Source organism: Vitis riparia, chromosome 18 (genome assembly GCF_004353265.1).
Source record: "Vitis riparia cultivar Riparia Gloire de Montpellier isolate 1030 chromosome 18, EGFV_Vit.rip_1.0, whole genome shotgun sequence".
NCBI lineage: Eukaryota > Viridiplantae > Streptophyta > Magnoliopsida > Vitales > Vitaceae > Vitis > Vitis riparia.
The window spans coordinates 23,798,307-23,811,832 of NC_048448.1; the positions used below are offsets into that span (position 1 = coordinate 23,798,307).

General features: G+C 36.9%; 1 protein-coding gene across 5 annotated transcripts in view; it reads right to left on the minus strand.

Annotated features, from left to right (window-relative positions):
- Window positions 1-13,526, minus strand: part of LOC117907144 (histone-lysine N-methyltransferase ASHH1-like) — a 30,889-nt gene extending 17,363 nt beyond the window's left edge. Inside the window, exons 1-6 of one of the 5 annotated variants that reach the window (XM_034820559.1) lie at window positions 13,381-13,526; window positions 12,718-12,746; window positions 12,469-12,618; window positions 10,801-10,865; window positions 8,857-9,013; window positions 5,517-5,603 (exon numbers count right to left, since the gene is read on the minus strand). In XM_034820559.1, the coding sequence (XP_034676450.1) occupies window positions 5,517-5,603; window positions 8,857-9,013; window positions 10,801-10,865; window positions 12,469-12,471 (312 nt within the window). In that variant the 5' untranslated portion in view covers window positions 12,472-12,618; window positions 12,718-12,746; window positions 13,381-13,526. The other 4 variants (XM_034820556.1, XM_034820557.1, XM_034820555.1 and 1 more) reach the window with 4 other exon arrangements.

The window sequence follows — 13,526 nt, forward strand, 5'->3', positions numbered from 1 at the left end:
GACATGGATTCACTTTCTAATTCAATAATCAGAGGTAAAGGACTCATCTTTGAGGGGATTTGCGAAATTCCGGGAGACAAAAACTTGGAGGTATGTCAGCCCTCTTCTTCTCAGCCACCAAAGTCTCCTTCTTTTCCTTCCTATAGTCTGGATTCTCCTTTGATGAGTCCCTCTGGTCCACTTCTCCCCAATTCAGGCCCTCTTCCTCAGTCTCCTACGGAAAATCAAGTTTTTTCAAAAATTTTTTATGAAAAAGGTGGTGTCGACTACTTAAAATATGGTGACATCCCTGACCGAGTTGAGGAGGAGAATCGGGGTGCTTCATATAACCAGTTGACCGAGAGTTGTACCCCTAAGGAACCTATTGGCAGGTCGCATGAGGAGGATTCAGGTGATTTCCTTATTGATGGTCTGTCCCCCGGGAAAATGGCCAAAGTGCGAGAGGTTTTAAGCTCTCTCGACATTAAGGTGTATTCCAGGAGGAAGAACAGAGGCCCTACAGGTTATTGAGACTTGTTGGTTTTGGATCGAAAGGTTAGGGTCTTTGTGTTTTCCCATGAAAATTATAAGCTGGAATGTTAAGGGTTTGGGTTCAAGGAATAAGCGTAGGATGGTTAAAGATTTTCTTAGGTCAGAGAATCCGGATGTTGTGATGATTCAGGAAACAAAAAAGGAGAATTGTGATAGAAGGTTTGTGGGTAGTGTCTGGACAGTCAAAAATAAAGACTGGGTTGTTCTTCCGGCATCTGGGGCATCAGGTGGGATTTTAATCATCTGGGATTCAAAAAATCTGCGTAGAGAGGAGGTGGTAATAGGATCTTTCTCGGTTTCAGTCAAGTTCTCTTTGGACGGATGTGGTCCTCTTTGGATTTCCGCTGTTTATGGTCCAAACAGTCCCACACTTAGGAAGGATTTTTGGGTGGAACTTTTTGACATATATGGATTAACTTATCCGCTATGGTGTGTGGGCGGCGATTTTAATGTCATAAGGAGAAGATCGGAAAAAATGGGGGGTTCTAGTCTAACACCAAGCATGAGGGACTTTGATAGTTTTATTAGAGAATGTGAATTGCTTGACCCACCTCTTCGGAATGCTTCATTCACTTGGTCAAACATGCAAGAATATCCCGTGTGTAAGAGACTGGACCGTTTTCTCTACTCAAATGAGTGGGGGTTGCTCTTTCCCCAAGGCCTTCAAGAAGCCTTAATCAGAAGGACCTCGGATCACTGGCCAATTGTTATGGATACCAACCCGTTTATGTGGGGGCCAACACCTTTTAGGTTTGAGAATATGTGGCTAAAACACCCTAATTTCAAGGAGATCTTTAGAGATTGGTGGAGTGGGTTTCAAGAAAACGGATGGGAAGGTCATAAATTCATGAGAAGACTTCAATATGTTAAAGCCAAATTGAAGGAGTGGAATAAGTTTTCTTTTGGAGAGCTTAAAGAAAAGAAAAAAAGTATTCTTAATGATTTAGCTAACTTTGACATCATTGAGCAGGAAGGGGGTCTCAATTCTGATTTGTTAAACCAAAGAGCCTCAAGAAAAGGGGAACTAGAGGAATTAATATTGAGGGAGGAAATTCATTGGAGACAAAAAGCTAAGGTGAAATGGGTCAAGGAAGGGGATTGCAACTCTAAGTTTTATCATAAAGTGGCTAATGGCAGACGAAATAGGAAATATATCAAGGAGTTGGAGAATGAGAGGGGTTTAGTGCTGACGAATGCCGAGAGTATCACAGAGGAGATCTTACATTACTTTGAAAAGCTTTACACAAGTCCTACAGGAGAGTCTTGGGGCGTCGAAGGATTAGATTGGTCCCCTATTTCGGAAGAGAGTGCGTTAAGATTAGACTCCCCTTTCACCGAAGAAGAGATTTATAAGGCCATTTTTCAGTTGGATAGGGACAAGGTTGCGGGGCCTGATGGCTTTACTATCGCCGTATTCCAAGAATGTTGGGATGTGATGAAGGAGGAGTTGGTGAGAGTGTTTGCGGAATTTCATAGGAGCGGCATTATCAATCAAAGCACTAATGCCTCTTTCATTGTTCTATTACCCAAAAAGAGTTTGTCAAAGAGAATATCAGACTTTAGACCCATTAGTTTGATCACTAGTCTCTACAAGATAATAGCCAAAGTGCTCTCAGGGCGCCTAAGAGGGGTTCTACAGGAGACCATCCACTATACTCAAGGCGCTTTTGTTCAAGGGAGACAAATATTGGACGCGGTTCTTATAGCGAATGAGATAGTGGATGAGAGAAGACGGTCAGGGGAGGAAGGCATCGTATTTAAAATTGACTTTGAAAAGGCCTATGATCACGTGAAATGGGATTTTTTGGATCATGTATTGGAAAAGAAGGGGTTCAGTCCTAGATGGAGGAAATGGATGAGTGGATGTTTATCTTCGGTATCTTATGCAATCTTGGTGAATGGTAGCACTAAAGGGTGGGTTAAGGCATCAAGAGGATTAAGACAAGGCGACCCTTTATCCCCCTTTCTGTTTACTTTAGTCGCAGATGTACTGAGTAGGATGCTTAAGAGAGCAGAGGAAAGAAATATGATGGAGGGTTTCAGGGTGGGTAGAAATAGAACTAGGGTGTCCCATTTGCAATTTGCTGATAATACCATATTCTTTTCTAACTCAAGGGAGGAAGAGCTGCAGACTCTGAAGAGTCTTTTGTTAGTGTTTGGGCACATTTCTGGGCTCAAGGTCAATCTTGATCAGGCTCATCTTTCAAGATTGGCTGTGATGCTTGATTGTAAGGCGTCTGGATGGCCTATTCTCTATCTGGGTCTCCCTTTAGGCGGGAACCCTAAGGCGTGTAGCTTTTGGGATCCAGTGATTGAGAGAATCTCAAGAAGGTTAGATGGGTGGCAAAAGGCCTACTTATCCTTCGGGGGGAGGATAACTCTTATCCAATCTTGCCTTACCCACTTGCCATGTTACTTCCTCTCCTTATTTAAGATTCCTGCTTCAATGGCTGCAAAAATTGAGAGGTTGCAAAGGGATTTTTATGGTCAGGGGTTGGGGAAGGCAAAAGGGATCACTTAGTGAGGTGGGAAGTTGTGTGCAAACCAAAGACAATAGGGGGTTTGGGTTTTGGGAATATTTCTTGGAGGAATTTAGCTCTTCTAGGGAAATGGTTATGGAGGTATCCTAGAGAGGGTTCAGCTCTTTGGCATCAGGTCATTTTAAGCATTTATGGTTCTCACTCTAATGGTTGGGATGCTAACACTTTAGTCAGATGGTCGCATCGCTGTCCATGGAAGGCTATAGCACAAGTCTTTCAGGGGTTTTCCTTGTTTACTCGGTATGGGGTAGGAAACGGGGAAAGAATTCGGTTCTGGGAAGATTTGTGGTGGGGGGACCAACCTTTGGGAATCCAATATCCAAGACTATTTAGAGTAGTTGTGGATAAAAACGTTTCTATTTCTTCAGTTCTCGGTCCATCTCGTCCCTTCTCTTGGAATTTGAATTTCCGCCGTAACTTGTCAGATTCAGAGATTGAGGACTTAGGAGGCCTCATGCAGTCCATTGATGATTTGTATTTTTCTCCTTCGGTCCCAGATGCCAGATTATGGTCATTATCCTCTTCAGGGATTTTTTCAGTCAAATCCTTTTTTCTAGCATTATCTCAATCTTCTGGATCTCCTCAGGTCTTTCCTTCAAAGTTCGTTTGGAATTCTCAAGTTCCTTTCAAAGTGAAGTGCTTTGTTTGGTTAGTGGCACACAAGAAGGTGAATACTAATGACATGTTACAAGTGAGAAGACCCTACAAAGCCCTTAGTCCTGATATTTGCATTCTGTGCATGAAGCATGGGGAATCAGCAGATCATCTCTTTCTTCATTGTCCCTTGACGATTGGGTTGTGGCACAGGTTATTTCAGCTAGCTAAGATGGATTGGGTTCCTCCAAGGAGTATATATGACATGATGTTCATCAAATTTAAAGGCTTCGGTAATTCTAAGAGAGGGATTGTTTTGTGGCAAGCTGCGAGCATCGCTCTAATGCGGGTTGTGTGGTGGGAAAGAAACGCAAGGATTTTCGAGGATAAAGTTAGGAATTCAGAGTTCCTTTGGGACACTATTGTTTTCCTTGCTTCCCTTTGGGCTTTCTGTTCCAAGGCATTTAAGGGGACTCCCCTTAATGTGATTCAACTAGATTGGATAGCGGCGTGTTCTCCTTAAGGATTGGTCCTTAGTGGGAGTTCGTTTGTTTATGTGTATTTTCCTGTAATTTAGTTGCCTTTGGTGGGAGGATTTCTCATCCTTCTTATTGTACTTCTTTTTGCTATCAATATATCTTTGCGTCGTTTCCAATCAAAAAAAAAAAAAAAAGAACTGCATCTAAAATTTGTCTTCCCTCAACAAAAGCTCCTTCGAAAGTATGAATGATTTCAGGAAGAACTCCTCTTATACACCTTGATAAAACTTTAGCAATGATCTTATATAGGCTAGCAATCAGAATTATAGGTCTGAAATCTGAGATCTTATTGGTCTGACTCTTTTTCAACACAAGAGCAATGAAGGTCGGATTTGTACTTTGATTTATTACTCCATGATTGTGAAACTCTAAGAAGACCCTTAGTAGATCCTCCCCAATCACATCCCAATACTCCTGAAATATTGCTATGGTGATGAATCCATTAGGTTTAAGAGTCTTTCCTTATCTAACTAAAAGACAACTTTGTGAATCTCCTATTCAAAAAAGGGGGTGGTCCAACCGTGTAGCACTCTATGTCAAGATAGCAGACAAATCCAATCCTTCTAACCTCCAAGAATCTCCAGGGCGGGGGAGCACAACTTTTCAAAAAGTGCATAATCTCCCCTAAAATGCTTTAAGAATTGCCCAAAATGGTCCCTTCTTCATTCACCAAAGATTTGATGGGCTTCTTATTTCCCCTACCATTAGCACCCTATGGAAAAACTTACTGTAATCCCCTTCAATTGCCCTTTTCACCCTTGTTTTTTTTGCCTCCAATGCACCTCTTCCCTTAATAATAAATGCACCAGCTCCCCTTTCCTAAAGGCCTTCAACATTGAAAGCTCAAAAGACAATTCCCTTTTTTCTCACTTGCATCAATGCCAGCAATATCTGTAAGAATGTGTTTATTCTTCAGTTTTAAATCTTCAAAAGACACCCTTGTTTAACTCTTTCATTTTTTGTTTAACAAATTGTAACTTCTTCATAAATTTATGACCTTCCCACCCTTCAATCCGAAACTCTCCCTACCAAAAGCTAAATCTTTCCTTCAGATTTGGGTGGAGTAACCACATGTTCTCAAACATAAAAGGGGCTGCTCCCCATTTAAAGATCTGGTCATGATACTGATATTTTTCTCCTATAAATAAATATGAAGTGCAAAAAAGAAAAAAAAAAAACTAAACATCAAAATGCACACCACAGTCAATTTTTGTAGGAGTAAAGCACAATGAATATTAGGATAGTGCAGAAAGTAGGAAAGAAGTAACTCATGAAAGCTGGTTTTACAATTGAAAAGTTTCATAACCATTACCTTAATGTTTTCATCAGCTAGAAGACCCCATCCACGACCTTCCGTTCTGAACAACTTTGTTTTAGCATATTCACATTTCTGAAATCTCTTTAAATAGAAAAAACATGAAAAACCAAAATCAAAATATTAATATTAATACAAGGAATTTAAAGGTTAAAGGTTCAATTAACATCATTAAGAGTCAATGTAGGCATTTAATTATCTCAATGACAAGGAAAAAAATAGTATAACTATTTTTAAAAAAAATAAAACATCAAAACACAAAGGAGGAGAGAGAGTCCCTTAAATTTAACAAGAGAGTCAAGGTAGAGAGTCCAACTTCTTAACACAAAATTATGTTGTAATTGATTGAGCCATACACAGCTATCGACTTCTTGATCAATGGGTTGCCAAGCAAGACACACACACAGAGTCAAGGTCAAGAGAATCCAACTGCTCAACACAATATTATGTTCTACAACCATCAACTTCCTAATCAATGGATTAGAAAGTGACGAGGAACTGGAAATCATATCCAACTCACAACCATAGGAGAGAAAGGGAGCAAGTGAAGGAAACATAAGGGCCTGTTCGGTTGCAATTTTTGAAAACAGTTTCTAATGCTTTTAGAAACAAAATTGTGTTTGGGAACTAAATTCTAAAAAACATTTTTTGTTCTCAAAAAAAAAATCTCTCTCTCTCTCTTTTTCTCTCTCTCTCTCTCTCTATATATATATATATAGATATATATATGTTTAGTTAAGCTAATAAAAAAGGTTTTTTAGAACAAGTAAAACAAAAAAACATGTGTGGACTTTTTTTTTTAATTTAGTGTTTTCTCCATAACTCCTCCCAATTTGTGGAAAAAGATATAAATAAAGAAAAGAACTTCAACAAAAGATAATAATAAGAGGGTGATGGATTTGAATGGGAAATCAAATTACATATTTTATTTTTTATTTTTTATTTTATTTTAAAATTTGATTTTGGTTTTTATTTTATTTTAATTATAATAGATAAGAAGATGGAATATTTTAATAATAAATAGTTAAACATCATACTAAATGGGGATTAACAATAAGATAATCCTTTTTAATAAATGGTTAGATTTTTTAATAAAAAAACAAATAAAAGGTTATAATTCAAATTTAAAACTTTTGTTAACACTCTAAATTGATTGTAAAAACATTGCATGAAAATATTTAAAGAAAATATTGACAATTATGTAAAATCAGGCATATTTTATTATTTTAAAAACTGGTGAGAAATATTATTTATTTAAGGATTTATGATTTATAAGGATATATTTATTTGAAATTTTCTTAACTATTTCTCCTCTTTTTCTCCTATTTTTTACCAAACCTTATCCTCCAACATCCTTTCTAATTATTCTAATTTTTAAAATAAAAATAATAAACATGTTTTAAACATAAAAATAATTTAACAATTATATTAATCTCAAAGTGTAAAGCCTTTTCAACATGTTTATTTTTTTATAAAATAATTTTTTTTAAATATATTTTTCTATCAACTTAATATTTTAAATATAAATAATTTTAGATAAATAATTTATATCCATTTTTCAATTAATTTTCATAATTTTAAAATTTTAAAAAAAATATCCATTTTTTAATATAAAAATTGTTTTCTTTAAAATAACTTTTTTCTTTTCTATTTTTTTTAAACCTTTTGCATACCCACCCCTCACCCCAAAATTATTTTTTCATCTTGACCTTCTTCTTCTTCCTCTGAGATCTCTCTCACGATCTCTCCCTCTCTCTTCTCATGGCTATTGCTGCTTCCACACTCCTCTCTCCCACTCTCCTCTCATCACCTCCATTTTCCCACTTTGTCTCTTCTCTCTCTCTCACACACACACACACAAATTTACGCACCTTCATTGCCCCATGTGAAGTTCGGATTGCAGTGTTGCCACCCCCACCATCCTCCACAACCAACACTGTCGCCAATCAATGTTCTCATTTAGAAAAGGAAATTGAAAAAAAATTAAAAATTTGAGGGTTTGTGAGTTTGTTCTTTGTGTTTGAATTTGAGATTTGGTTCAATTTTTTTGTATGATGCATTTCTTGAGGGTTTGACAGTTTGTGATTTGTTCTCTGCATGTGTTTTTCTGTGTTCTACATGTTTGTTTTTTTTAGTTCACAATGTAGAAAACAGGGAAACAACTTTATATTGTTCTCCAAAAAACATCAAATTGAGAACATGGAGAACAAATTTGAAAACAAATGGAACAATTTCCAAACATGTTTTTGAGTGTTTTTTGTTCTCAAGAATAGAAAATGGTTTTCAAAAACAGCAATTAAACAAGCCCTAAGAGAGAGAAAAAGAGAAAGGGCAATATTATGCTCTAATTGGTGGGACTATATTCTACTGACATCAATTTCCTGTACCATGTGTTAGAAAGTGATAAGGAACTGGAACTTATATCCCACTGACAACTAGGGGAGAAAGTGAGAGAGGGAGAGAAGGAAGGAAAGATAAGGAGAGAATGCAAGACAGAGGAAGAGAGTGAGAGAGGGAGGGGGGTTGAGAGAGAGAGAGATCCGCCTTAAGATAAGGGGAAAGTTGACGTTGAGAGGCCAATACAGATTTAAGGACATTGATCTTTTCTATTTGTATAGTTACAATTATGCCATAAAAACCTGAATCGCATGACAATTGTATAGCGGTATCACACCGTATATGTATAGATATGACTTGACAGACACAAGGAGTAGAGGAGACCATCTTTTCTATTTCCATAGTAACTACAAGATATTAATAGCCTGAAGAGTATATGTGGGCACAATGCAGGTTGTGGCAACTTCCTAGTGCTTCATTGAGGTTGGCAATCCCTCTCTTTTAATTGCAGAAATACTGTGTTTCTTAAGCTCTTTTACAATGAAAGGAATAATAAACTTTTAATTTTAAAACAACCCTCTTTATTCCAGAAACTCTCTCTCACTCTCTCTCTCAGGTATTTTAATCATATAACTAGGTTCTGCCTTAAGATCCACTTCTAATAAAATTCAAAAGGGTAAGCTTGTAAATCACAAATTATGTTTCTTTCTCCCTCTTCCCTTCATTACTACCTTTTTCAACCCCAACATCTCCTGTCTGTCAATCTCTCTCTGTAAATAACCAGCTCCTCTGACATGCCCAAAATAAATATCTCCTTTGTCCGCAAATGAAAAACCTTTAATTTTATACTCTATATAAGCTAGGCTCCACCCTGAATAGGAGGAAAAAACTAGGTGCTTCTCTACAATGCACTTCTACTATGCACCAACATTAAATTTCAGTAGAAAATGTAAGTGTAACATAAACATATATGAATATATGCAAATGATCTTAGCTTTACCTGATTTTTGCAAAATAAACCGCAACGGCAATAACCAGGTGTGCACTCTGTGCTGGTTAGTACGTTCAAGCATGCTTCTCCACATGCACTATCAGGATCATTAGCATCATACTTGCATTCACATATTGCAATATCCTCCTCCTGCTGCTTTATATGTCTAAAAACACAATCGAAGGATTCCAACATGCATAAAATTTGCAAAAAGATAAGTCCATAAGCTATCGTTGTTAATAAAGTAATTAATATAAGAAATATTGGCACTGATTTAGCTGCCCACTATGGTTCCCTTCCCACCCTTCCAACATGCCAATTATAAGAAACCTCCAGTTATGAGTAGCAACTAATAATTATCAAACACATATAGCATTAGTTGAAAGTCCAGTGAAATTCTATACACACGTCAAGAAAAATCACAATACTGGCAGTGCAATAAATTATATTCACAAACTAATTTCCTTCAGTTTTAGCATGTAACTATGGTTGTTTCCGAAGAACTGCAGAACTTAACGTCTAAATTTCTAACATCAATTTTACTAAAACCTGATTGTTATCCAAACAGTACACATTCTTAATGAAGAAGCAAACAACAACTGAATCACTTGGAATGGAACCTTGAATTTACCAGGATAACCATCACTATTTTTAAACAACTAAAAACTTTAAAATGGAGTTCTGTTTCAAATTGAAGAAATCCTCAAAATTTTAAATTCTATGGATGCTCTTCATACACCAAGCTGATCCAGCATAAAAACCTGTCAACTATCAAGAAGGCAAATTTTTATTTATTCATCTATTTATTTTTTGATAGGTAAATTTCTGTCCCCATTGGGACTTGAACCTGGAACCTCCCACAAACCCTCCCCATCCCTTTACCACTTGAGCCAAATCTCAAGGGCAAAGATTGGCTTGAGTCTATCATACAACCGTGCAACCATCTCAGTCAAGCTAGCTCGCTGAGAATGATCCTCTACAGCTCAGACTGACCAAGGGCAGTCAAGCCGTTAATCACACTGACTCCAAGCCTTCTGCTTGGGAGTTGAGCAAGGAGCCTAGATAATAAAAGTTGGAGCTCCTTTAGTGGAATGAACTAGGCAAAAGAATATTGACCATTCCAAATCTAAAAGTACTTCAACAGCATAACTGAAAAATCTAGGAAATTTCAATCTCTACCTTTGATAGATAATCCATAACACAGACCAGATTAAAAGCAGCAAGGGCACTGAAGTGCATGAAAACAACCTGAAGGCACATTTTGAAGTATATGCAGCCAAGACTTGCAGCTCATGATCATATTTACTAAGGACTTATAATATCGTCATAGTTTCTTTTAAACCTATGGTTAATGACTAGTAGAGACTTAAAACTTTTGGCATAACATATTTATTAGGGGGATGATCAGAGCCTGGCACTTAAGTTTGTAGTTAAAAGTTTGATTGAAAAGCAATCTTATGATGAACAAATATATTGAAAACATCAGATTACATATCAGATTTTATTAGCACTCCACTGCTCAATGATCTCATACATGTGGCTAGATGAATGCCTATAGCTGCTTCTTTGAACCTTGCATTGAATTAAAATGATGAAACAAGGTCTTAAAACATCATATTTAATGATTTCACTAAAGCTCTAGTGTTCAATGATGAGCATCAAAATATCATATTTTATTTTTTATGCTTAAATTACCACTTTGGGATGCAGAGAGATAATTTTATTCTCTTTCTATACCTTATTAATTCTATTGGAGTGATAACAGTAAACTATTACAAGAAAATACAATGTATCCTCAAAAAACAATCACCACTTTGAGAAAAAAGACTGCTTCATTCAATTTGTTGAAGATAGCATGGACATAAAGATCCAATATTATTTTGTAAATGTCACTGATCAAGATGTTATTTCAGCAAAGACAAACTCTGATATAAGAAGGGAAGAACCTCTTACTTTCTATAAGAGAAATCATTTCGATTAATATGTATGTACTCCGGTAATCCTTCAATTTGTTGATCCTTCAAACAGAATATTTTTCCTTGTTACTTGATTTGCACAAATAATGTATCACTATATGAATAAAATAACCACATGGGTCTTTATACCTATCCTCCATGAAATGGAGCATGAAAATCAAAGATCAAAATCATTATGGAGTTTCCACTCACCGAAGCAAAAAAATATTTATACATTATCACTTAAAGGATTTATAGACTATCACTTAAAGGAACTATGTGGAAGAACATAAAGAAAATATGCTTCCAATCCTCACACAAACACAACACCAAGCCACACCGCCTGCCTACCCCCCACCAAAAAACAGGCATCTGAAAAGCCCCAAAAAAGAAAAAAAAAAAAAAACCTATATTATAAAAATACTTGAAACAAAATATACATGTATAGCGAACATATGATCATAAGCAAATCATGAAACACCATTAGGAATGGCAATGTGGCAGTTTTGAAACAGGTCGCCCCTCTCCTGTCTCCACCCTTAGAAGACTAACCAAGGGAAAATGAGACATAGTAACGGCTAGTTTAAATTCATGGAATTTGATCAGCTGCCATTTTGTTCACTTGCTCCAATGAACAAATGTTTCTTATATCTCCAGGGAAAACAAGCGAAATGAAAATAATGAAGAGAGAACTGACAGTTGGGCCATGAGGGACAACATGATGACATGAGGTAACACGCTGGTGATTGGTGATATGCCAACAATTGGTGGTTTGTCATATTTATGGCGCTTGGAGGGACATTGGTGACAGATGACTGGTGGTACGCAGCATGCATCAAACAGCCAGTGCTTGGGAGAGGGACATTGGTGCCCTCTGACTTAGAGTTAGGGCTAGATTGTGAAGGACAACGGCTGAGCTTATGAAATGGACATATGACATTTGAAAAAGTTTTCCTTTTATTGGTGTATAATATGTATCTAGAGCAGGGAAGTATAAACCATGCCTAGTTCAAACCCAACTCAGGTGTTAAAATAATTCCCTGAGCCCGCCCCTACCATGCTCATGCCTTCCCTGAAATCACCTGCCCCTTTGTCATTCCTAAGGAACATTAGTATAAGTGAGGGAGGTGGAGTGGGCCACAAAAGTTCACATGAATCTCCTTTATTATTTTTGTATTTATGAGAAGTCCAAATGAAAAAAGCATGACAGCAAACCAACCACTCCACCCCCATCCCACACCCCATAAGACTATATAGATTGAATTATAGCCCAAAGGATAATTTAGTATGTGGACTGGGCTCCTTGAGGAAATTTCAGTGAATGATTCCAGATGCACTTAAGATGTATTGAACCACATATATATCCATTCAGTTATCCAATAATGTGTACATGTCTTTTATACAGGTGTACATTTGAACATGTTCTATACATTTGTGATGTTCAAGAACAGCTAGATAAATTTAAAGGCCTGAATCCTTATGCTTCATTGTTACAGTTAGTGACTACTGAGTTCATGCTGTCAAACATGGTGTCATTAGAGTTATATGAAATGCAAATGAAACAAACTCTTCATATTTCCCTTCCATCATTCATTGGAAGCATGTCTAAAAAGCACAACAACCTTACACTATATACCAACACTTACAGTGAAAACCCAGAGCTTACCATTTGAGATTATAATTATTTTCTCCAGATAAATGAACTGCAAGACTGGTCAAAAAAATGCAGAACAAATAGTTGTTCTCAGTATCGTGATTGTGCTGCTAAATGTCCGCGAAGCAGGAAAGCCCTTACAAGTTTTCTACTCCAATCAATCTGCCACATTGGAATATGGAACCAACAAACAGAGTTACCATCTACAATTACTGAAAACCAGCAGGTTGATTACCCTTCAAATGAAATTCAGGCACTAACCCAAGCATGTCCGTAACATGTCCATATACCTATAATAATCATGTTATTGTTAATCAAAGATGCAGTCTTGGATAAACCCATCCCAATTCCCCATCTCATATAACCCTCAATTCTTCTGCATATACATAAATGCATACATTACATACATGCAGATACATAACATGCATAAATTCATAAACAAAAAAAACACATACATTATACATGCACAACAGCATATTATAGGTATGTGTTGAGGAATGTATGTCCAGCACTGGATGAATGCAATCAATTAACATTCAGTATATACCTATGAACATGTGGGTCTGTATAAATGTGTCTATTGAATATACTACATCATAAACCCTAATGATGCAGCCCTAGGGATGCCGAACAATTCTAGAGTAATAATGGATAATTATATGGGCATTAGATAAGGCCCAAGCACTGATGAAAACGAGTAAGAATAATCTTACAACGAAACACAATGAATCAAAACACGTAATGAAGGCAAAGTTACAGTGATTACGTGCAGATGAAATGAAATGAATTCAAGAGAAAATCTTATAATTCCCAAGTACACAAGATATATATGTGTATGAGAGAGAACCCAATTAAAACCTGAGATTGTCTAGGGTTTTAGCAGGTAAAGATTTATAATCGGGGGAGAGAGAATGGAGAGCATACTGTTCTTCGGTACACTGTTGCGGTTGATTGGAAAAGTGGGGCTTGGGAATGCCGGGGACCTCGACGACATGGGAGAATAACTCCAAACGAAACGACGTCGTCTGATCTGCCCACGATGGGGTTCCAGTCGGTCTAATCGGAACCGT